This window comes from Rhipicephalus microplus, chromosome 2 (genome assembly GCF_043290135.1).
Source record: "Rhipicephalus microplus isolate Deutch F79 chromosome 2, USDA_Rmic, whole genome shotgun sequence".
In the NCBI taxonomy this organism is placed as follows: Eukaryota; Metazoa; Arthropoda; class Arachnida; order Ixodida; family Ixodidae; genus Rhipicephalus; species Rhipicephalus microplus.
This window is the reverse complement of record NC_134701.1, coordinates 301,159,464-301,185,277: the sequence shown is the minus strand read 5'-3', so window position 1 is coordinate 301,185,277 and position 25,814 is coordinate 301,159,464. Positions and strand designations below refer to the sequence as shown.

The window sequence follows — 25,814 nt, the reverse complement described above, 5'->3', positions numbered from 1 at the left end:
AGCAGCAGCAAAGGCGGCCTGGGCCTCTGACGACCAAGGAATGGCGGGGGACGGGCCGGCGGTCGACCGAAGGAGGTCGGTGCAGGGAGAATTGCGCCTCGACCTGATGAAACCAAACTTGCGGGTCCTGTGGCCAGAAAGATGGGAGACGCAGTTGCACGGCCGAGACGTCCTGCGGACGTGAGGCTTGTTCGGTTGAGGGTGCATTCGAGTCAGTCATTGTCTTCGTCCGAGGTCACCACTTGTTGGCTTATGCCACAGGAGCGAAAGAAAGACACGCCTGAACGATAACCGATGCCAGCCAGGAACGTGCCACGGCCTAGCGCCTTCGTTATTCTCTTCTGTCGCCATCGCGCACTCTCCGGTTTGCGCGCCGCCCGAACGAGGGCGTTACACTCATAAAGACAGAAGGCGCGTTTTCGAGCTACCACGTGAGCAGGATCGCTTTGTGTTGTTTAGTGCCAATGTGTTCGTGTAGATTCCAGCTTACTGTAAGTAACTGAATGCAGGAACAGCGCAACCTACAAGTAGTTACTTCGTAACTACGGAAGCGAAAAAACACAAGGACAGAAAAGAGCGCTGACTTTCAACAAAGATTTAATATCGGAGTGGTGTACATATATAGGCGAAAAATGAGAAAAAAAGTCAGCGCTCTTTTCTGTCCTTGTGTTTTTTCGCTTCCGTAGTTACGAAGTAACTACTTGTAGGTTGCGCTGTTCCTGCATTCAGTTATGTCCTACCAACTTGCCCAAGCTTCCACGCTTCATACTGTAAGTAAGCTGTGCTGACGTGACAATGCCCATAAAGTTTATAGTGTGAATATTTAGAAGCTGAAACAAGAAAAAAGATTCGCAATAAAAGCAGATCGAAAATATTCAATGACCAAATTACCTCGAATATTTTCGTGTATATTATATTTATTTAAAATATACCCATTATTAGTATTGTGATCATATATCAGTAAACATAATCAATAAACTACCACCAATATTTTATAAGGATGACAGACCACCACTATGAGCTCAACTGCAATTACCATTGAGAATCTTTATCTTGTCCGATATGGTCTTGGAGTGTTCCTCCAGCCAGCCGCTACTAAGGCACTGTGCGTCTAACTTCAGCGTCGAAGATAAGCCTGCATTGTTTCTGGAAACCCTTTCAATTCGCACGCCATTGTCTGACACCTCAACCAAGTTCTCGCAGAACTTGTCACACACATACACCCGACCCTCTACTTTCAATGTGTTACTATTAAGGCATGCCCTGCGGCCGGCGCGCCGCTCCTCGTGCATTTTTTTTACGAGCAGTCGACGTTGCAGACGTACAGTATAGGAAAAATCCTCGCGTATCCCGATTCCCGTTCCCTTAAGCTTGCCACTGGCATTGAGAACTTCCCACTTCTTCGGCTCTCCACTGAGCTTTACCAAAATAGGCCTGGGGTTTGAAGGAGATTTTAGTCTGTACGCGCTCACGATCTGATCCGATGTAAGAGGGAAGTTGAGGTGGCTGTTGACGAGCTTAAGCACAAGCTCACCACACCATTCCGGATCCTGTTCCGACTCCGGAAGTCCGAATACAACTACATTGCACTTTCGCTGCCTCTCGTCGACCTTGTCGAGGTCAATCTGGGCAATGTTGATCTGTTTGGTGAGGTTGGAGTGTTTGTGGCGCAACTCGTGTAGCCATTGCTCTGTCATTTCCATGTCACGAACCAAAAAACGCATTTCGTTGCAGGCACGGTCCAGGGTGTCTAAGCGGTATACTGACTGTAGGTACAGGGCCTCGTATTCTTCGGCATTCGCCGAGTCTGCATCGGGGTACGGCATCGTGCAAGATTCGTCGAGGCCGGCCGAATCCATGAAGTTTGCGGAGAGCGCTCTTACAAAGTATACTTGCAGAAATCAGTGCACGTAGACTAGAGTCGGCCTTTCGCTTGCTCCGACAGTATTTGAGGTCAGCATGAATGTTGCCCGTTTGCCTTACACTCCTTGACCGATGAAAAATGGAAGCCGAACGCAATTCACGTCCTGTAAAGAATGAAAAAAGTAAATATTTGTGAATCACAAATAATAATCACATAATTTGTGGGTGATTCTCAAGGCAAAGTCATTTAATAACTTTTGCTGATCGGAAAAATCTGGTAGTACTTTCTATGTGGGTATTTAGAGACATTCGAATGCATGACAAAGGAGGAGCAATTGTAGTCCTTAATACAACCAACTACTTACAAGAAGCATACCGCCAACTAGACGACTCAAGATTTTACGAACGCCTCCCAGGTGATCCGACAGACGAATACAAACGTATCGTATCAACAGAACTGTTGGATTCAGAAAAGATAACCAACACTGACCCCAAACTGATGCAAGCAGCATACCCTCGTCCAGGTAACTTCTACATCCTCCCAAAAATTCATAAACCTGGTAACCCAGGTCTACCAATCATATCAGGCATCGGTACAATAACTGAACCCATATCAGGGTACGTGGACAAACTAATAAGCCACATTCCATGCACCCTCGCGTCGTATATAAAAGACACCACACATTTGCTTCGAGACATTGCAGGTATCTGTGTGCCGAAAAACTCGTACTTGGTTACTCTTGATGTCTCTTCATTATATACAAATATTCCTCACGATGACGGCATAGCTGCATTACAAAACATGTACACAAACCATAGACAATCTAACACCCCAGATTTCTCTGCCATTGCAACTTTGACGAGGATGGTCCTCGAATTAAATTCATTCGAGTTTAACCAAGAGTATTTTCGACAAATCAGCGGGACCGCTATGGGCACCAAAATGGCACCTAATTATGCCAACATATTTATGAGAAAGCTAGAATCTGAATTTCTTGCACAAAGTTCATTGAAACCAATGTTATACAGAAGGTACATAGACGACATCTTTCTTATTTGGACCCACAGCGAGGACGAACTTCTCAGCTTTATCGACACTTACAATGCTGTACATCCGAACATACACTTCACACACACATACTCGCAAGTTACCGTAAATTTTCTTGATGTTACCATAACGATAGAAGAAGAGAAGCTCTCTACAACCCTATATCGCAAACCAACGGATCGACAACAATACCTCCATTACCAAAGCGATCACCCACGCCACTGTAAAAACAGTATTCCATACAGCCAGGCTCACCGGTTTAAGCGAATCTGCTCTAGAAACGCTGACTTTGACACGAGCTCACAGAGGCTAAAACTTATGCTCGAGAAGCAAAAATACCCCCCACATGTAATTAATGACGCAGTTCAAAAAGCGAGAAAACTAAAGCGTGAAGACTTACTTATGAAACGACCACCACGAGAAGACCCACAACGAACAAACCTCTGCTTGACTTACAGCACAAACTTCCCCAATGTAAACAAAATCCTTAAACAACATTACAACATTCTGGAACAAAGTGAACGTCTGAAACGCGCATTCCCATCCGCTCCAGGCGTCGTTTACCGATGACCACGTAACCTCAAAGACACCCTTGTCCACTCCCAAATTAATACATCACCCCCCAATAATTCATGCCGCCCTTGTTTAAAGCCACGATGTCTTGTATGTAAGGCGATGCGAGAAACAGACAAAGCAACCAGCACGCAATCCAAGTTTTCAATGAACATACGAGGAAACCTAACATGCGATTCCTCTAATGTGGTAAACAGAAACACCATTTAGGATTCGCTTCAATAATCACAGAGCCCATGCGAAATCAGCCCCAAGTCTACCTCTATCAAAACATCTCAATCTTCCCGACCATGCATTCGACAAACTATCAGTAACGCTCTTAGAGACGGGATTTAAATCAAATCAAGAACGTGAACAACGAGAGTCATACCTTATCCACCGATTTAACACCCTCGATAGAGGAATAAATGAGAATCCTGGTACACTTGCAGCAATTAAAGCCTTAGAAAACAATAACGGCAACAACGAAAATAGTAACTGAGTTCACGGCACTGCAGCTGCGAAGGGCACTGGACAACTTAAAACAATTCCAAGTGTAACTACTCTTCCTAAGTGCAGCTGTCGTCTGTTTTCTGTTTTATGTTACTTCCCAATCAATTGTGCCATGCATGACATGCCCAACAGCAACCCTGTGCACAGCCGGGAGGCCCATACTACACGCGTAATCCAGAAGCGGGCAAGGAATTCGCATTGCACCCGCTTGCACAGCCTACCGCAATACGGAGCACCCCTCTTTTTACGACGAAATGTTGACAGGGCGCGGAGTAGTTAAAGGCTTAGAACTTTCTAAAATGCCCCCAGCCTCTGCTACAATACGCGGCACCCCTCCTTCTACGACGAATTGTTTACGGGACCCCGAGTAGTTAAAGGCTTAGGAATTCCTGAAAAGCTCTTTTTTGCCCCACACCGAACTGCCAGTGCCAGGAGGGGCCGTCTGATCGGGAGAAATGCGTTAGTGAACGGAAACATACACAGACCCCTGACATCAGAAAGGTGAAGGGGAGAAGGGGGAAGGGAAGGGAAGAGTGGAAGGGGGCACCCGAGGGGCGTCCACCGTACATTATTTTTCTCTTCTTCTCTTTTTTCTTCTTTTTCTTTCCTTTTTTCTTTTTCTCTTTTTCTTCTTTTTTCTTTTTTTCCTTCTTTTCTTTAATGTCTTTTTCCTCCTCTTTCTTTGCCCTCCGATTTGAGATTGTATAAAGCTGAGCACCAACAAACTGTATCTTTAATCCTGATGAAGGCCAGACTCTAGGCCGAAACGTCGAAATAAACCACGTTGTGACCGCTCACGGAGGATCTACTGGACTATATGCAACGCTACGGCCACTCAACCACCATGCCTATATATATATATATATATATATATATATATATATATATATATATATATATATATATATATATATATATATATATATATATAATTAAGAATAAAAGAGCACACTTACGAAAATTTGATAATTGTTTACTCTACGTTTCGGCCGTGGCACGGCCTTCGTCAGGATTCAATCCTGACGAAGGCCGTGACGAAGGATCCTGACGAAGGCCGTGCCACGGCCGAAACGTAGAGTAAACAATTATCAAATTTTCGTAAGTGTGCTCTTTTATTCTTAATTATATTTGCACCGGACCCACAGAATTTCTTTTTTGAATCATATATATATATATATATATATATATATATATATATATATATATATATGTGTGTGTGTGTGTGTGTGTGTGTGTGTGTGTGTGTGTGTGTGTGTTGTGTCTGTCATTTTCACCCACCTTTTCTTTATGGCGCTATTAAATTTCTTCCCCGTCAAGTAATGCACAACTTAATCCAGTCCAATGCTAATGCAGCCTACACACTACCTAAATGTGCCCCGGAAAACACAGCTCAACTTTTACACAGAATATTTTGGAACTATTTTGCATCATAAGATTGCCTGGTATAGCCACATGCTGAAGAGTGACTGGAGAAATCAGTCACAAAAAATTGCCCCCGTATCTGCATGTTTCTGCAAATGTCATCGAAAGGCGATAGTCTTGCGTGTGGAGAGAGTGAACAAGACATTTATTTGATGTTCTGCGCAAGAAAATCAGTGAGTGGTATTCTGGAGGCTCTGCTTTAGAGTGCCTCGAGCGTGCAGCGGACGCGAACGAGCGCATCAAGCCACGTCACACGTGAGACATGAGCGCCATCTGGCAGTTATATTGAAAAGTGAAGCGCGCATGCCCTGCGCGCCCGTCCCGGAGGTGATAAGGTGTAGAACGCAAGGCGACGGGTTGGTGCCACCACCGTCTCGTCTTAGCAAAGCGTTAGAAACACTCCCCGTTCCGTGCAAGCTTTGCATGGTCAGCGCAGCGTGATAAGCGCTAGGGTCCTTAAAATTACTTATGTATGCCTTTTCTAGTAAAAGACGCACATGCAGAACATATAGGTGTTGTTATGGTGCCCCAGACATGCGCAATAATTGCTTTTAAATTGACAATTGCACAAGCATGAACGCTCAACCTTGAGCAACATTGGTGGGTGCTGCGGTTGGGGTCTGCTGTTTCGAGTACCCGATGCCGTTAAGAGTGGACAAACAGACAAATGCACAGACACAGAGACAGACAGACAGACAGACAGACAGACAGACAGAAATTTTGCGTCCAAGGTCCCCAAGAAAGACTATCGTCGTTAAAAGAAATAATTATGTTAAGAATGGTAAAGATGCAATATTGCTTCTCACTTTGGTCTCTGCATGCTGCTTTTATATGCCTCCATGCTAACACAAACGCATAACTCTGCTCATTATCGAGTTAGCAAAAACTTAATTGTATTTAAAAAGTGGCCGAGGCTGGACAGAAGCCCAGCTAGTGCAGCGAGGTAGCCCCACCTTAAGAACCCCTTAGCAATTTGACAGTTCATCTCTACTCCCTCCTACATGTACCTTTTTCTTGAAAAAGTGTGTGTGTGTGTGTGTGTGTGTGTGTGTGTGTGTGTGTGTGTGTGTGTGTGTGTGTGTGTGTGTGTGTGTTTCGTACTACATGGCTAGAGCTGCACAAGGACTATGCATGCATCACTGGTATCAACGGAGCCAAAAGGAAGCCAGGGTATGAATATCACTTTATTTTAGGGCACACAATACTGTCACATCCTATTATGAAGCTGGCAGGTATGAAATAGAGCTCATTTAGCAAGAAGGCAAGAGTGAACGTACACTTGTAATTTGGAAGCATAGTAAACAAATAGTGGATTAAGACACATCGAAGGAAGGCCAGGCCTATTAGAACCCACTTTTTAGGTGGCTTCCAGGCACACATGTGCAATTCCAGATAATTCACCCAGGGTCTAAGGCGTTAAAGTGTGAATGCCGAAAATGAGAAATAAGCTCATGAGTCCGTTAATTTAAAAAATGGCAGATCCTACGTACAGTGGGAACCGATTATATATGAAGCACGAATGAGGAAGCTTGAAGTGTTGCTTAAAATAAGAATGTTACGAAACGGACGTAAATTATACCGAGCATTTCTTCCATGTCATGATTATTATGTTTGGACATGTCATTCACCTTCATCGTCTATTCACGCCACATGATACCAGATTTGGTATATGTGGAGCTAGCAAAACGGCCACGCGCCAGCTATGAGTGTAGCATGTAGTGATGTTTTACATGACATGCATATCATGATTGCCATGTTTGGACATGTCATTTACCTTCATCGTCTATTTACGTCACATAATTACCAAATTCGTTATATGTGAAGCTAGCGAAATGGCTGTGATTGCATCATGAGCGTGGTATAGATGTTCTCACATGACACGCATGTCATTTTTATACTGTTTGCACCAGTCATATACCTTCATCATCTATTGATGTCACGTAACACCAAATTTGGTGTATGTGAAGCCAGGTGTGGATCCAGCCACTCATTTTTGAGGGGGGAGGGGCGGTCACCTAAAGTAACACTATAAAGGGGGCCGTGGTCACGTATTTCTTGTTTTTACTAGAAGAAAAACCACTTCATAGCACAAATACTGTTAATGTGTGCTCACAACGGTTTAATTCACTCATGAAATCAAAATGAAACATTCTGCGTGGCAATGAAGTATTCTACCAAAGAGCCACACCAGGTCTCGACACTGCTGTGGAAATAGACACCACTCAGCCACAATGTTGCTTGAAAGGTCATTTGTAGTTGCAATGTTAACTAGAGAATTTTCTAAAAATTACACATGCACTTCTACGATGCAGTCGTCATGACCAGTTCACGTCGTGTAGTTAAGTGCCATACGCTTTGGTAGATTTATGTAGCAGTGTTCGGGACTATCACCCTTGAGAGCACAAGAGCTACATGTCAGCTTACCGCAACTGATGTTGATAACACTCGTGTTGCTTCTGGCATCATTATGCAAATGTAAACAACTGGTTTTATAAAACATATGCAAATGTTGAACGTACATCTGTGTGTACAACATTTGTTCATATGTTTAATGTCATTTAGTACGTTTTGTTCAATATACCAGTCAATCAATCAATCAATCAATCAATCATTTTATTTCCTTTAGATAAGGTGGAGTACAGGACTAAAAGCTCAAGAGCTTGACGAGGTCCGGACCCCGTTCACAAGTTGACAAAGCAGCAGGAATTGTGGTCAATCATGTACAACAAATATGAAATAAACATACAGGTATAACATCACAAAAAAGTAATACAAAAAGTTTATGAAAACAGTGCTAAGATAAAAAGAGAGTCACCTTCCTTCAATGACATACGTAAGTCTCAAATTGTAAATTATGTAATTGTACAACATTTTATACATTAAAAGAAGTCACCATGTTTTCAGCGCTTTTTTTTTGCTGTCATCCTACATGGACGAAGTTTTTTTTTTCTTAGAAATTCAAGTTTCCAATTACAGAAAAAACAAAACAGGTGCTTATCTACTTTTTATCTCTGAAAGGAATTGATACTAGTTTGTTCATTGCTTACAACGGTGTCATTTCACGCCGGAAAATGAGGCACGCGTAGGCAGAAAAAAAATTGCCCGCAGCTTCCCTCGGGGGAACACTGAGGAGGATGCGGAGCATATAATTGGTTAACGGGGTGTTAAAGTGCGACTTACTTGGGTCGATGGCTAAATTGGTTAACGTGGTTGTGAAATGGAGTGTTAAATTGCGACTTACTTGGGTCGATGGCTAAATTGGTTAACGTGGTTGTAGGAGGGGGTATTAAATGAGTGAACACGTACACACGTATGCGAAAGGGCGGCGCTGGTCGAAGGGACGTCGATCATTGTGTTTGTGGATTCGTTGGAATTCATTTCACCGCGACCTTGGACGTCGACGCGCCGTACAAACCAACCGACGAGCGGCAACTGAGCGAGCGAGCGCCGACCTTGAGTATATATACAGCGCGACGGCGCATGCACTGTCAGCTGTTGAATGTTCTCGAAGCGCGACGGCACATGCGCGTCCACTGGAGAATCAGAAGAATTGTAGAATGTTCTCGAAGGGGAGAAGCGCGCGCGGCACAGATGGTGGGTGACGGTGCATGCGCGCGTCAGCTGTCGAATGTTCGAGAAGGGGGAGAAGCGCAACGGCGCATGCGCGCGCGTCAGCTGCCGATGTTCTCGAAGCGTGACGGCGCATGCGCGCTACATTATACAGCTAGCGAATGTTCGTGAAGAGGAGAAGCGCACGCGGTGTGTAGAGGAGGAAGGGTGCACAGATGGTGGAGGAGTGAAGCGCGCGCGGTGTGCAGAGGAGGAAGGGATGCACAGATGGTGGAAGAAGGAGGAGGAAGCTTGCGGACGGCGCCGCACTACAAGCCTCAAGTATTAGATGCTCCACATCTAAAACTTGCGGGGTGCAAACCGCACGCACTATATACCTAGGCGTCGAACACTTGTTTATGTACAACTATTGATCATGCAGCTGTATGAGGATTGAGTAGTGCCATAGAGGCTCTTTCAATTTGATTCGTGTTTCTCATCCAGGAACGACTCATTTCTGCATTTTGCAATCACGATCAGAATCTCAATCAATATTACATCGTGTAACACTTGCATGGCTTTTAACAGTCTGCTGTTAATGCATGAAATGCCTGTCCGCAGTTACGAGGAGCTAGGGAGTAATGTGCTTCGTTGCCTGCGTATAACACGTTTTCACGAGTGCGCTAGCACGTCGTTTTCGCCCGCTAAGTTCGTCTCGCCGTCAGCGAAGTTAGGCCTAAAAACGACTCTGGTGAGGCGCCGCGCTGGTAGTAATCTAATCAAGTATCCGCTCACAAATCTTAACTAAAGCATAATTATATCGTTAGTTATCGTCGAGGAGTGAACACGCCACAAATCAGCAATTTTCGTCAGCCATGCCTCGTTACACACAAGCAGCAGACGACCATCTCCCGGAGCGAGCATTGGGCCAATGGCGAGGTGGGCTGGGGCAACATAGCGGCCACAACCAATCAGGGGCCTCGAAACGACCTTAAGGAAAGATGCGGGTCGAAAAACGTGATTTTTTTTTCAAAATTACCGATATTTTTTATTTTCGCCTGTTTTGATAACATTAGTACCTTCACTGTTATGAAAAAAATAATACAAGTCGAGACTTGACTGGAAATGCTTTAAAATTGCCTCTAAAGAACATAAGGTGCCTGTTAAAAGGTCGAAAGTGTGCAGTCTTCGAGCACTTTGCCTCCGATAATGCGCCGCCGCTCGCTATTGTTGATCACATGAGTCGAAGAGTCTAGCCTGACTCTTCAAATACCAACAGTTTTTCTCGCTGATGCAGCGCAAGAACTAATAAAAAGAAGCACTCTTCTACGCGCTGTGAAACCTATTAGCGGGGTCCATGTCTTGATGAGCAGCGCAGCTGAACAATGCTTTTCTCGTGTTATTATCACCGTTATGAATGAAAAAGGCATTGCTCGCAAGTGAAATCCGTTGTGCGGCGCGCTTAGTAAGAATAGGCTACGAGCAGCTGGTCCGATTTGAGGCAGTTGTTGGCTTGCAAAAGCCAATGCATCAAAAGTCATTCACATCCGTCAGCCGGAAAGTTCGTAATGCGGCAGTGGATGACGTCAGCGCTAATCTTGAGAGGTCGAAAAAGCTCGCAGTGAGAGAACTTAGCAGGGACGACATTGCCATTATGTAAGACGGTATGTGGCAAAAACATGGCTGCAAAATGGCATGACACTGGACTTAGTTTGGATTCCACAGTCCTGTCGACCTTCTTCCTAGCTTGCAGTTGGCACAAGGCTCGGCCATACGGAGCGGAAGTTTGGCAAACGTTTCATAGCCCTGTCTGTGAGCGAAATGTCTGTGAAGAGTAGGCTCGAAAAAGCCGAGAGGGACAAATTCATAGTGCTGGCGTATTTTAGTCACAGTGGCCACTACAAGAAGGATTGTTCGTTTTGGTGTGCAAATTTTATCTGATTTAATGATATCTTTCATAAATAAAAACTTAATTTTAACTTTAAAACTCGTTTTTCTCAAAACACAAATTTTGCCATTTTTTCCAATGTGCCCCTCCTTTTTCGGGCACTCCTACAGCTCGGATTTGCATGCAATTTCGCCCAATATTTTTCCAAAGTATGATAAGAGCAATTATCTAGTTTAAATTTCAATATTTTATTGTATAATAAAAATATGTATACCTTTACTAGGGTAGGTGAAGTATGGACTTTTACGTCTATTATTTTTCTCGCGTAATACATACTTTGTATGTGCTTCTTAATTAGTTATTTGCACTCTACACTTTATTTTAAGCATTATGAACTACGAATGGTAAAAAAATTACAGAAGTTTAAGGATGAAAAGAGGGGGGCAAAAGGGTTAAGGTTTTCACTTTGTCATGTTTCAGAACTAAACGTGTGTAACTTGCAAGAAAACTAATTATATATTTGAAATCAGCATAAAAAGTTTCATAAACAGCTCACGTTTCATTGCTCTAAAGTGAATAATAAAAAAAAGTGTCTTCGAGTAGCATCTTCCCTTAACCTAGACAGAAAATCGGGCTCGTTGACCAATAAAATGGCTGCAATGCCACTAATTGATGAAGTGATACATTCGATGAGCACGCGGCAAAACAGTCAAAAAGCAAGTTGCCAAAGCATATGATCAAGCACAGTGAAAAAGATACTTTCATGCTCAGTAAAATTTGTACAATGAACGCTGCCACCTCTCTCTCTTACACAAACACACATACACACACACACACACACACACATCAAATATTAGCAATAGCAATCACAAAAATATTGCTGAAGCACGTAGTGACAGTGCAAATATAGCCACCTAGGGTTTGCCGCGTGCACATAAGATCGCAGCAATGAGAAGACGCCCGAAGGTACAATATCCATCATTGACAAGTCACCTATAAACCTGGCGACCAAGTGTGGGTTTGGACTCCTGTTAGACGGCGGATTCTCAGCGAGAAACTCCTGAGCAAATACTTCGGACCATACAAAGTATTACAGCGGTTAAACGAAGTCAACTATGAGGTCATTCCAGATGGAGGCTCGGCAACGACCCACCGCCACTCACCACGAACAGATATTGTGCATGTCATCCGCCTAAAGCCTTATTTTACGCGGTGATACTCGCCTTATTGTGCCCGGGCAGCAAACATTTTCTTTTTTTACGTTGTCCGTTGGGTCTTGAACAAGCTGTGAACTGTGCTAATCTTTTTTTTCTTTTTATGACTAACCAAAGGCCCCCTTTTTTTTTTTTTTGCAGCTACATATGCCCTGTGCACTAAAATATCGTTTCTCTCCCCCCCCCTTTTTTTCCTTATGGGCCCTGCTGTCGCCTTGTGTATGAACATTGAGTCGATGCTCTAATGGGAGGGAGAACAATGTCACCTAGACTTGTGAGCCGACAAGCCCTAGCGAGCCAAAAAAGGAAAAGAGAACAAAGAAGAAGGGTGTGTTAGCGCTTCGTCTGAAGATACATGCTCTTGTCTTTCTGCCCCGCTATTCCTGTCTTGTCTCTACGGCTCTTGGTGCGTGACAATACGGTCTCTAGTGCAAGGGACCCTACCGCGAGTTCAAGCGCTGCAAACACCGTTCGCGTTCGTCAAGCACAAGGGCAACGATAAGCTCAATCGCCGTGACCACGCCCACTACAACTTACAAGGAGACCGCAATCGGCGCAAGTTCAGCGCAACACAAATGTGTACAGCTCGCGATCGCGTACAGCTCATCCTACACACGCATGCACGCACACACGCCACACACCGAGGGAACCATAGGTTGCCTGACCCACTGTTAACCAAAAGCCACAGCAAGCCACACGCAAAAAAATGCCCAGAGAACCAGGATTAATTCACCACAGAACACCTACACTACAGTGTCTATTCTAGCCACTGTAGTGTACTCACTGTTTTTATTCTAGCCACTGTACCTACACTCAACAGAGAACATCAGGTTGCCTGACCCACCATTCTCCAAATGCCATAGCTTTGTACGGATCCAAGCCAAGCCGGGTGAAGAGACCATTCGCGCTATCTTCACCGGGTCGTAGCAGTCACTGCCTGAAATTTTTCCCATGCTTGCTGGAGCGCCGTGCGTTGCAGGTACGATAGACACTAGCGCCAAAGTTCCCTCTAGTATATATTAGGAAAATCTATGACGCGGAGGGCCGCATATGCGATGAGGAAGGATTGTTTCTTGGAATCAGTGGCGCGCCAATGGCTCGTAGCGATGCCACGTGCATAATCGTTGATTGCGAGAGTATCTTGCACACGATGCGGGTTTTTGCTACTTGAATTGTCAAAAAAATATCGATGATGATGATGATATGTGGGGTTTAACGTCCAAAAACCACTATATGATTATGAGAGACGCCGTAGTGGAGGGCTCCGGAAATTTAGACCACCTGGGGTTCTTTAACGTGCACCCAAATCTGAGCACACGGGCCTACAACATTTCCGCCTCCATCGGAAATGCAGCCGCCGCAGCCGGGATTCGAACCCGCGCCCTGCGGGTCAGCAGCCGAGTACCTTAGCCACTAGACCACCGCGGCGGGGTTAAATATATATATATATATATATATATATATATATATATATATATATATATATATATATATATATATATATATATATATATATATATATATATATATATATATATATATCGAAGGTACGTAGTTTACGGGCCCTTCGAAAAATCTCAAATGAAGCAGCATGAGCGAAGAATACTTTTGTGTAAGACACTTGCAGCATGCGCTGCAAACGAAGATTGATGTGCCCGAAGTCAAAGTGATTTGAGAGGCCGGCACATCTGTCCTCCCATATGATAATGTCATGCACGTCGCCGTTAGAGGAGGTTATGCATAGCACTACGATTTATGGAAAGGTGCAGAGTTATTCTGAAAAGGTGTAACGGCATAAATTCATACTGCCATCTCATGGTCCTTTGGACTTAAAGACTGCTTGAAGAATGAATTTACGAACCACGGCCATCACCTTTTACATGCCTTCTCAGTAGACTTGTGTGAATATTCGAACAAATAGTACGATATTTGAATTCGCTTCGGTTCAAATTTAAATCGTTGAATATTTCGAAGTATTCGCAAGAAACGAATAACTAATCCAAATGTACCACTTGTAGAGGTGGTTTTACTGCAGTGTAGAAATGCTAAACCGTGAAAACACTCATTCAAAAGAAATACACTTTGCCGCGAAGCCCTTCTTCAAATTCAAAGGGGCCCTGCAACACTTTTTGAGCATTTTTCAGAAAACGCTACCGATCGGTAGAGGAGGCTACCGAAGACACGCAAGCCCACGTGGCGTGCGATTCACAATAAATTCTCAAAGTCGGCTAAAAATTACTATGCTGGTCTCGCAGCTCGCATTTGACGGGTCAAAGCGTCCGCTATCCAGCCAGTTAACGGTCGAACACTCGTGAACATTTAAACAAAAGTAACTTTAATTAACAGGAATTGGGGTCACATTTCAACAAACATTCACAAGCACTCAGTAAGTCCCCCCGTAAAAAAGCGGTGCTGTTGCTCGGGCTGGTGGGGTGAGTCTGCCCGCCGCTTGGCATTTCTTCTTCCGTCGACGACTGGTGTTTTCACTCTCTCCGTGAGCTGACAGAGAAGATGACAAATGACGCTCTGAAGGTCGTTTGCGGCGCCCGTTTAAAGTGGCCATAACAAAGGAAAAAGGGGTTTCAAGACGTGGAAGTAGCCCCTATTAAGGGATTAAGCGTCTCCCCCGACTTCCTTTGGCGGCACTTGAAAGGCAAACACGGCTCCTGGCCGCTCTCTTCGAGAGGGGACGGCACACTCCCCGTCTGGTGTCTGCTTGTTAGACGCCACAGTTTGTTGATGGCGAAAACAAGTGCACCACTTCTGACATCGGTCGGCAGAGTTTCCTTATTGCGCCATTCCTTGCAATCTTCACCTCCACCTTGCGCACCATTCCGTCCGCACTGGGCAGGCTTTGGGTGACAACGCCGATGAGCCAATCGTTGCGATTTGCTTCTTTGTCCCGGATGAGCACGACGTCGCCTTCTTTTATATTCTTTCCTGAAGTGCACGAAGCGCTCTTTTGTCTCAGGGTTTTTTCGCAACGTGCGTCGCAGCGAGTACAGGTGAGAGAGAGCCTGTTCTCGGTTATTCGGAAGCCGTCTTCTTGGTGAGCGGAAAGGCAGAAGGGCAACCCAGTTGTTTGACCTGTCTTTGTATAATTCCCTATCCATGATATTGAGGAAGGCTTTATCTTCTATAGACAGGGAACGCTCGTTTTCTTCTCGCGTTTTCTCGAACAGGTTAGGTGCCGGCGTGTACGCAGGCGGCTGATGATAGTCACGCAAGTCCATGAGGTGGTTGGTTACTTTGGCATGCTTCAAGCTCTGGCTTCTCGGATGAACAACAGGCGCCCGAAGAGACGCAAGCTCGGCATCACGTATGGCGGCTTGCTCAGTGATGTAGCTCGACACCCGTAGTGTCCGGTCTAAAGGTGGGTGTGGGCGCACACACTCCCCGCCATCCCGTTCCACAGCTGCCTCGAGTTCACTTGCCTGAGCGTCTGCAGCAGCTGCCTCTTTTTCATGTTGTAGTACCTCAAGCTCGGCCTCAATTCTTGCCTTTTCTAAGCGCATTGCGGCCTCTTTACGACCAAACTGAGCTCTTACTTTGACGGCCTCTGCATGCGCGCGGGCCTGCACAGCAGCCAGGCTAATCGTGGAGGAGCCCGATCGTCGTGATCGCGAGGAAGCTCTTGAGTGAACCGATAGAAAGAACTGCGCTGCTGTTTCATGTGCCTTGTCGCGTTCTTGTGGCGTAGCCTCTCGTAACTTTTCGCTCACGATCGCCTCACGGTCTTCATCGATTACCTGTTGGAGCCGTAATTCGTGTCTGGCTTCAAACGTCTTCGCCTTCTCGAGAAAGGCTGAGTATCTTGCGGTGGCACGTTCGTAGCGCTCGTAACTTGCACGAAGGTGCGTTTTGGCGCCGGTAAACTGTTCTCCCTTAGCGCGTGACAGTGCCTGAAGAGCGCTCTCCACGTTTTTCCAAACAGAATCTAGTTTGCGGCAGTGCTCTTCGCGGCTCGTTTGGTACATTTCTTTAGCCCTCGTCGATAGGGTTGTTTTTCTTTGCGGCCGAACGTTTGATGCGGAAGCTTCATCTTGTGGTATGACATTTGGACACTCATGCGTCAGCTCGTCCTGGTCCATTCTTGCTTGCACGTTTTGTCTCGGAGCGGACGTATGTGAAACAATGGTGCTAAGCTGCGCGTTGAGCGTTGAAAGATGAAATGAGCCCACCTTGTTTCTGCCCTTCTGCTGTCAGCTGCTCAACTCCTTGGCGATGATATCCTTGCAATGGGCGTGTGTCTGGGTTCAACCGGGGGTCTTGCCGTGGCGACGTATCCCATTGCCGGCGGACGTTGAGTTGGCGGCCGATGGCAGTTGAAGCGCTTTTTTACTTTGGAATGAGCCCACCTTGTTGCTGCCCTTCTGCTGTCAGCTGCTCAACTCCTTGGCGATGAAATCCTTGCAATGGGCGTGTATCTGGGTTCAACCGGGGGTCTTGCCGTGGCGACGTATCCTATTGCCGGCGGACGTAGAGTTGGCGGCCGATGGCAGTTGAAGCGCTTTTTTACTATGCTGAGCTGCGCGTTGAGCATCGAAAGATGAAATGAGCCCACCTTGTTGCTGCCATTCTGCTGTCAGCTGCTCAACTCCTTGGCAATGAAATCCTTGCAATGGGCGTGTGTCTGGGTTCAACCGGGGGTCTTGCCGTGGCGACGTATCCTATTGCCGGCGGACGTAGAGTTGGCGGCCGATGGCAGTTGAAGCGCTTTTTTACTATGCTGAGCTGTAAAAAAGCGGTGCTGTTGCTCGGGCAGGTAGGGTGAGTCTGCTGTAGCGATCGGGCTATGCCTTGACCCAGCGAGTCATTTGCCACGCCGGATTAGTGCAAAAAGGACAGTCTCGCCACGTCTGGACGGAGGAAGCAACAGAGGCCGGCCCCACGAGACGTCGCCTGCTGATTGACAGCGGCGCCAACGGAGTGGAATGTCGCCAAAGAGGGTTTTGGAGCCGCCGCTCTATCTCCCGCCTGCGCCGGCCACGCATCGTTAGCGCGTTAACCGGCAGACGACGACGGCGCTGGTCAAAGGGCTCTCCCCAGAGGAATCCACGAACCGGGCACCTCTCAAAAGATCGGCACTTGTTTAATCCATTGTCAAGTAGCCGACCCGCTGACTGACTATGCCCGCCAGGCATTGTCCCGGAGTACGAGACGTAGTGTCGCCAAGACGCCACCAAGAGGACAACAAGGACGCCGTCTTCCTGGGGGAGACCGCGGCGGCTGCCGCGGATCGCCCCGCTAATTGAGCGAACATAATCGGCGGACCCTTTGAAGTATGCGGCCAGGATCGTGGGCACTCTCGACTAAAGGCTCACACACGACGAGGAAGAGCTCTGCTGGCGCCACCAAAGTGCAGTGTTCACGGGGACCTTGCATGCTCCCCCCCCTCACCTGTGTGTGCGTGATTGGTGGTCGACTCGTAGAGGAGGAGCCCGACAGGGCATAAAACGACGCGGCAGAGTGCTGGACGTCGCTCTGAACTAAGTAAAGTTCAACCACCACGTTCGTGGTTTGTGAAACCACTAGTTCTTCTCTTCTCTTCTGTCATCTCGACAACTCCCTGTAACGATGTAAATAAATCCGTTAAGTTTGCTCAAAGCTCTCCCCTAGTCCTTGGCTCGACGGAGCGACGGCGATCGGCCCCGCTACCCGCAGACTGCGGTCGCCGCGACTCGCAACAACTGGTGGCAGCGGTGGGATGCCATCAGCAGCGACCTTCCTTCCCATCCCTAACGACTGGATGGCAAGCGGTTGGATGTGAGCCTGGAGGACGGAGAATGAACAACACGCCGAGATCATGGAGACGGACAGCTGTGGACTGGTGAGTGCTGGCTTTGGTTTTTTGGTTGCCAGGCTGATAAGATAGAAGTGCAATCTTTTCGCTGGTAGAGGCTACCACAGAAGCAGTTGTTTACGGAACTTCTGGGTAGAGAGTGAGCTGCACCACACTAGTTCTCTGTCATGGATTTGAAGCGTTTGTTGAAGAATCAGCTCCTGATTCTGGGGGAAGAGCTGGGAGCAGAAGTAGATGTGGGGATGAAGAAACACGCAATTGTTGGCGCTATCGAGGGCTTGAATCTGACCAGTGAAGAAATTAAAGAAACGTGGAACGAGATTCAACAACAGGAACAGGAGCGTCAGGAAAGGCGAGAGCAAGAGAGAGAGCAGTGGAAGGAAACCCTAAAGGTAAAACTGGAAGAGACAAGAAGATCAATACAGTGCCTTAGATGGTCTCAAGTAAATTCGAGGATCCATGTATTCGAAGAGGGCGAGGATATAGAGAGTTACCTAACCTCTTACGAGAATGTTTGCAGAGACCTAAGGCTCGACGAAGACTATTGGTCTATCGCCTTATTGAGTGTCTTTCCGTGCGACTCAATTGGTAGAATAGGGTACCTTTCCGAGGAGGAGTTCAATAATTACAATGTAGCTAAGGCAGCCTTACTGCGGTGCTTCGGCATTAGAGCTGACAGAAAGCAAATGGAGTACAAGCTCCCGAACGCTCCGTTGAAGAACGCGCGACGGTGTGCTGGTATTAAAACCAAGCCTGAGAGAGGTCCGCGTGTCTCTCATAGCACCAAGGTGAATAGTGAGAGCAAATGGGAGATAGAAAAACGGGAGCGAGGTGAAGAGTTCGAGCGAGCACTCAGCCTAGAGATTGAACTGTCAGAACAAAAAGTCGAGGCAACGCAGTGGAAGATTCAGCCATCCGCAAGTGTAGCGCACGAGAAGTGCGAGGTGCAGCCCAGAGCTTTAGAGAAGGCTAGCACGTGTGAACATAGCAGCGGATTCAAAGGCGAATCGAGTTTGAGTGCTGCTAAAGATGCTGCAGTGAGTAGAGAGGCCGACGAAGGCCAGAGCGAGTGCGACGAGGTACTGTGCCAGTTAAATGTTAGCGAAACAGCTAGAATAGCTGTAGAGAATCTGGCACAGACCTCAACTGTGTTTGTCGCGGCGGTGGATCTTGCAAATGAGGTCGAAGTAGGCAAGAACACCGGAGAAGGCTCAGAAGCAGCGAGCGTAGAGAAGGGTATCAGTGCAGTTGCAGACAGCTCTCAGGAATGCGAGCAAGATTTTTCGAAGGGAAACAGCTGCATTGTTCTTAAGTGTGTTGACCAGTCCGCCGGTCTAGAGGGTGAGAATAAAGATGACCAGGGCGAAAATCATTTAGACCGCGTGACTGAGACAGCTGACGAAAGCTGTGAGAGGGTTCACGAGGGTGAGATGCGATCGGGAGGCTCGGAAGCGACACGCAAAAAGCGGCGCAGACGAAAGAGACGTCGCAAATCCGCGAGAAAGACGAACAGTACTACGCGTGTAAAAGAAGGCGCAAAACCTGTCAGCGTAGCAAATAAGAGCTTTGCAGCAGCGTCAAAATTACATTGCATGCGTCCGAGCAACCGGACGAAAAGTAAGAGGAAAGCGGGTTCGCGAATGGAATTGCGTGGAGAGCGCCGGTCTTTCCGTTCTATCCACAGAACGTTTCAGGGCGCACCTGAGTACAGCGTTAGCACAGGTGAATCGGCCAGACAGGGCGACAGAGCCAAGAAATCAAAGTGCCGAAACACTGTGGCAGGTGGTGCAGAGGCACCCTTGAGCGGTAAAACCATTGATAACTCAACCTGCAACGAATTTACAAGCGGTGCAGGACAGGTCGGTGGCAGACGTCGCCGGAAACGAGAGAGGCGTACGCGAGTGACAAAGCGAAGGGGTGAAAGAGGGGGCAATCAGCCGGGCGAGCGGCCTAAGAGTAGGTTACCAGTCAGTTCAAAGAAAGGTCCTTTGTGGCATAAAGTAAGGTTCCAACAGCGGAAGGGTAGGCCCCAGCGCGCATCCCCGCGACGGAATGTACGCAGAAGATTTAAAGCTTTGCGGGAACGGGATTGTAGAAGGGGTCCTAGAAAAAAAGGAAAAGCCACAATAGCTAAGCACCACACGCGAGCTAACCCAAAGAAAGCATGGCCACTCTGTCCCACGCATCGCTCCGGTCTCCTACGCCGAACTGATAGAAGACCGCCAAAATCGCGAATGAGGCGGAGCGCTGCAGTTAAGCTTGTTGCTCGTGCACGTTGTCGTCTCGCGCGTTTTCAGAGTCGAAGACCACGACCGCCGCGTGTACGGCTGAAGGGGGATCGACAGCTGTAGGAGGGAGAGTTGGACACAGGAGTTTTTTTTGGAAACATACTTGTTTAGTTATAATTGGTTTTAAAGTGGTGTTCCTGTGTCATCTCCACAGCTAGTTTGCTTGGACATTTTTTTCTTCCCTCTGGATTTTGTTTGGGTGTAAGCTTTGTCAAAATTTAGAGTTGAATTGTTCAGCGTTATGCGGAAGCAGTGGCCCGCATCAGTCAACCGACTGCGTGAAAGGAGTTTTTTTTAAGATACGAGCACGCAAGTCGCAAATGAAGATTTGGTACGCCCGCTAGTTTTGAAAGCGCGGTAGCGTAGTCGAGCGGCGCCGGAGTTTCTATGCTTCGTGCCCTTTAGTTAAGCGCGGCATCGCATGCCGTCTTCAATAGAGTAAATGAGCAATGTTTGGGAAGGTTTTAGAATAAAACCAAACAAAGCAATTTTCGAAATGCTCAGGGGGAGAAACATTCGGTACAGGGGTTTTGGCGCAAAATTAACGCCTGTTTTGTTACGCACTCCTGACGTGTACCTCAAGTGTGATTGTTCCTTGCGTTTGTTTCTCGAGAAAATTCACGTTCAGATGAGGGTTTAAGGATACCTAGGTGAGAGAGATATCGCCTATGGTTAGGTGCGTGTGGGTATGCTAACGCTCTTTGGATGAGAGTAAGATGTCGGGCTAGAGCGCACAGCCAAGTCTTGTGCGTTCTTTAAAACCTTGGGCTGACATGAAACTACATTCGGCAAATAAGCGTGTTAGTATACGAAATTGCATTACCCTTTGTATTTTAGTATGTGCTGAGGGATCAGTTGAATTCTTTAGCTGAGCGTCGAGTTATACGGAACGTTGAGGGACGTTTTCCGTAATGATTTTAAGGGGTATTTGGAGTAATCGAAATTTTTAGCTGTGGGCAAGAGTATTAGTGTGGTTGCCATTTAAGAAAAAAAAAGCGTAGGTGCATTGTGGCACATTTGAAAGACCGGCCTGGTTGCCGAAAACTCATTGCCGGCGCTTGCTGGTTCTAGCGGTTGGTCTTCGTGGTTTAAATGGTGTTGGGAGACTGCGGTTACTGTGATCTCTCCCGTCGAGCAGCTGATACTACCCGACGTCCGAGATCTTCCCGTCGGCGGAGGAGCTGTAGCGATCGGGCTATGCCTTGACCCAGCGAGTCATTTGCCACGCCGGATTAGTGCAAAAAGGACAGTCTCGCCACGTCTGGACGGAGGAAGCAACAGAGGCCGGCCCCACGAGACGTCGCCTGCTGATTGACAGCGGCGCCAACGGAGTGGAATGTCGCCAAAGAGGGTTTTGGAGCCGCCGCTCTATCTCCCGCCTGCGCCGGCCACGCATCGTTAGCGCGTTAACCGGCAGACGACGACGGCGCTGGTCAAAGGGCTCTCCCCAGAGGAATCCACGAACCGGGCACCTCTCAAAAGATCGGCACTTGTTTAATCCATTGTCAAGTAGCCGACCCACTGACTGACTATGCCCGCCAGGCATTGTCCCGGAGTACGAGACGTAGTGTCGCCAAGACGCCACCAAGAGGACAACAGGGACGCCGTCTTCCTGGGGGAGACCGCGGCGGCTGCCGCGGATCGCCCCGCTAATTGAGCGAACATAATCGGCGGACCCTTTGAAGTATGCGGCCAGGATCGTGGGCACTCTCGACTAAAGGCTCACACACTACGAGGAAGAGCTCTGCTGGCGCCACCAAAGTGCAGTGTTCACGGGGACCTTGCATGCTCCCCCCCCTCACCTGTGTGTGCGTGATTGGTGGTCGACTCGTAGAGGAGGAGCCCGACAGGGCATAAAACGACGCGGCAGAGTGCTGGACGTCGCTCTGAACTAAGTAAAGTTCAACCACCACGTTCGTGGTTTGTGAAACCACTAGTTCTTCTCTTCTCTTCTGTCATCTCGACAACTCCCTGTAACGATGTAAATAAATCCGTTAAGTTTGCTCAAAGCTCTCCCCTAGTCCTTGGCTCGACGGAGCGACGGCGATCGGCCCCGCTACCCGCAGACTGCGGTCGCCGCGACTCGCAACACTGCCCGCCGCTTGGCATTTCTTCTTCCGTCGACGACTGGTGTTTTCACTCTCTCCGTGAGCTGACAGAGAAGATGACAAATGACGCTCTGAAGGTCGTTTGCGGCGCCCGTTTAAAGTAGCCATAACAAAGGAAAAAGGGGTTTCAAGACGTGGAAGTAGCCCCTATTAAGGGATTAAGCGTCTCCCCCGACTTCCTTTGGCGGCACTTGAAAGGCAAACACGGCTCCTGGCCGCTCTCTTCGAGAGGGGACGGCACAATTACTCTCTTCGCGCGGCAAATGACTCGCCATGCCCAGAAAGCACGTGTGACTTCTTCTTTTCTTTTTCGCTGCCATTCCTCCCTGCTTAGCTTGCAGCGCATTCGTCAAGAAGAAGAGAAAAAATGCACTTGCAGCGTGCGAGAAATCTTTGCAACTCCGCTCGTACTAGACGGATTCTAAAAATATTTTCGGCGTTTCTTTAATGAATTCATTCCATGGCTATTTAATTGAAAACGTGTTGCAGGGCATCTTTAAATTAGCATATTACTCGCAAGTCGATTCATAATTTTTAAGCTTAAAAGCTTGTTATGACGGCTTATAAGCTCTATGAATAACAAATTTTAAGACCTTATGTATTATACAGGTTACCACTCACATCCTACCAAAAGTCAAATCATGCTACTACTCAAACTTCTTTCGACTTCCTTTGAATGAAAGAAAAACGTGCATTTGCGTAGAGGCCTAGCTTATTTCAATTTTAAAAATATATCGTACAGGTTAGTTAGGTCACATAAATATGCCCATTTTTCTTTATATATCATATATACTATTTGAATTTGTTTCAAAGTTTGTTCGACAAAATCACTGTTCGCTTCGAATTTACTTCAAACATAAAATTCACTTTTTGCACAAGCCTACTTCTCAGACAAAATCACAAATCATCCTCACGGTCCTCTCAGGACTACCTGATATGTCTACCTGATATGGCGTGTATTTTTATCGTGGATGTTCCTTAGAACATTATAGATACTTCTGTAAACAGTGCAAAACGGAATATGGATTTAATGAATAAAACACAACAGTGGTGCTGTGTTGTGAATGCATAGAAGTATGTGTGTGTGTGTGTGTGTCTGTGTGTGTGTGTGTGTGTGTGTGTATTCTTTTTTACTACACTGCAAGTCCTTGCAGGCTGTTATAAGTTTGAGAGGACATTTATTTATACTTTACTATGTAAAAATCAGTTCAAAGTGTCACTGAAAAACTTCAGCTGATTGAAAATCAACAAATTCATTTGAATAAAGCTAATTGTTTTATTTGATTATTGTAGGAGGTAGAAAGGAAAACTTGAGTACATCAATGCTTGTACTACAAACTAAAACAGCTTATGGATAACTTAAAGTCAGTGACACTCTGGCTGGAGGTTGTTTTATTATACAGTCTATGCAGAAAGGTCAAGCGTGCAATTTTTCTTTGTGAAGAATTCAGAAGATTAGCTCTTTGAAGTAACATGGTTACTGACTGCATTTTCTGGTATTACAAATAAACAAACCTAGTTATTATTTGTTTGATTCATTCAAGCTTATCGACTAGCTTTTGGCTGTGTGGATTTCAGATTAAAGCGTCATCTAGGGTTAGGCACACTGCTGTCTTATAGGTCATCAACTTTGTTTCAGGCATGAAATCTTTCAACTTTTACCTTAGAACACCCAGCTTACATTCAACTGAACCACAGATATTTCCAATATATTGTTGCTAAATATATTGTTTAAACAAAGCATCGACCCGAAGCTTTCTTTAAAATAAAACCAAAACAAAAGGACAGCCTGTGCGAAGGTAAATGTCAAGTAAGCACGAATCACGCACACATAAACAAAACAAGAGATGCAAACAGGGAGCGTCCTATAGCGCGCATGATAGGGCTTCAGACGGGTGACGTGTACCACTTCTTGTGCGCGGCGTCGTTGGGATGAGCTAGCCCCATCAGGGACCACTTCATAGTCCCCTTCACCCACTTGACGGATGACTTTGTATGGGCCGAAATAATGGCGCATGAGTTTTTGGCTTAATCCGCGGCGGCGAACGGGCGTCCAAACCCAGACTCTGTCACCTGGCCTGTATGTTAAATCGTGTCTCCGCAGGTTGTAACGTCTTGCGTCGTTTCGCTGTTGGTAATTTATGCGCAGACGAGCAAGCTGCCGGGCTTCTTCTGCGTGCGTAAGGTAGGCGGCCACGTCTAGGTTGTTTTCATCGGTGACATTAGGCAGCATGGCGTCCAGGGTAGTAATGGCATCCCTCCCGTGGACGAGATTAAATGGTGTGATTTTAGGGGTCTCCTGCACCGCAGTGTTGTAGGCGAAGACCACGTGCGGCAGAATGAAGTCCCAGGTCTTGTGTTCTGTGTCCACGTACATAGCGAGCATATCGGCAATGGTCTTGTTCAAGCATTCCATGAGATCGTTTGTCTGCGGATGGTACGCAGTTGTTCTTCGGTGATGTGTATGACTGTAATTTAAGATTGCCTGAGTAAGATCAGCCGTAAACGCCGTTCCCCTGCCTGTTATTAGTACCTCAGGTGCGCCATGACGGAGGAGAATTGATTCGACAAAAAATTTGGCAACTTCTACGGATGTGCCGTTCGGAAGGGCCTTAGCTTCAGCGTATCGGGTAAGGTAATCAGTGGACACTATGATCCACTTGTTAACGGATGTTGACGTTGGGAAAGGTCCAAGCAGGTCCATACCAATCTGTTGTAATGGTCTCGACGAGGGTTCAATTGGCTTGAGAAATCCAGCTGGTTTTGTTGGAGGTCTCTTCCGGCGCTGACATTCAGGCAACTCTTGAAGTACCGCGCAACATCTGAGGAGAGGCGGGTCAGTAGTATCGTTCTTGAATTCCGTGGAGTGTGCGTGTAAAACCGAGGTGGCCTGCAGTGGGTTCGTCATGTAACGCTTGTAAAATTTCTTCTATGAGGCTGCTTGGGACGACAAGAACAAGCTGTCTTATTCGGTGCGAAGTTCTTTTTAACGACCACCCTGTTTTGCACACAGAAGGAGGATATCCCACGCTTGAACAGTGCAGGCGGTATGGAAGCCTTTCCTTCGATGTAGTTGATCAACTGTTGTAGGATCGGGTCTGAGCGCTGCTGTAATGCAAAGGTGCTGCTGCTGATAGGCCCAAGAAATGCATCGTCGTCTTCATGGCTTGGTGGTGCGCTGACAGGGGCTCTTGAGAGGCAGTCTGCGTCGGCGTGCCTACGACCAGACGTGTAGACCACTTTCACGTCAAACTCCTGAAGCCGTAGGCTCCATCGAGCGAGGCGGCCAGAAGGGTCTTTCAAACTGGCCAACCAGCACAACGCATGATGGTCCGTTACGACCTTGAAGGGTCTGCCATACAAGTATGGGCGGAATTTCGAGGTGGCCCATACTATCGCAAGACAATCCTTCTCAGACGTGGAATATTTCACTTCCGCTTTCGACAGTGAGCGGCTTGCATACGCGATGACGCGCTCGCAGCCCTTGTGCTTCTGAACGAGAATGGCACCTAAGCCGATACTGCTGGCGTCTGTATGTATCTCAGTTTCGGCATTTTCATCAAATG

General features: G+C 46.9%; 1 protein-coding gene across 1 annotated transcript in view; it reads right to left on the bottom strand.

Moving 5' to 3' along the window:
- Positions 1–897: 897 nt before the first annotated feature.
- The window catches only part of LOC119178755 (uncharacterized), a 70,006-nt gene continuing 45,089 nt past the window's right edge, over positions 898–25,814 (bottom strand). The window contains exon 2 of the mRNA XM_037430000.2: positions 898–2,027. Within this exon, the coding sequence (XP_037285897.2) occupies positions 1,023–1,859 (837 nt within the window). The 5' untranslated portion in view covers positions 1,860–2,027 and the 3' untranslated portion in view covers positions 898–1,022. The remainder of the gene's footprint in view (positions 2,028–25,814) is intronic.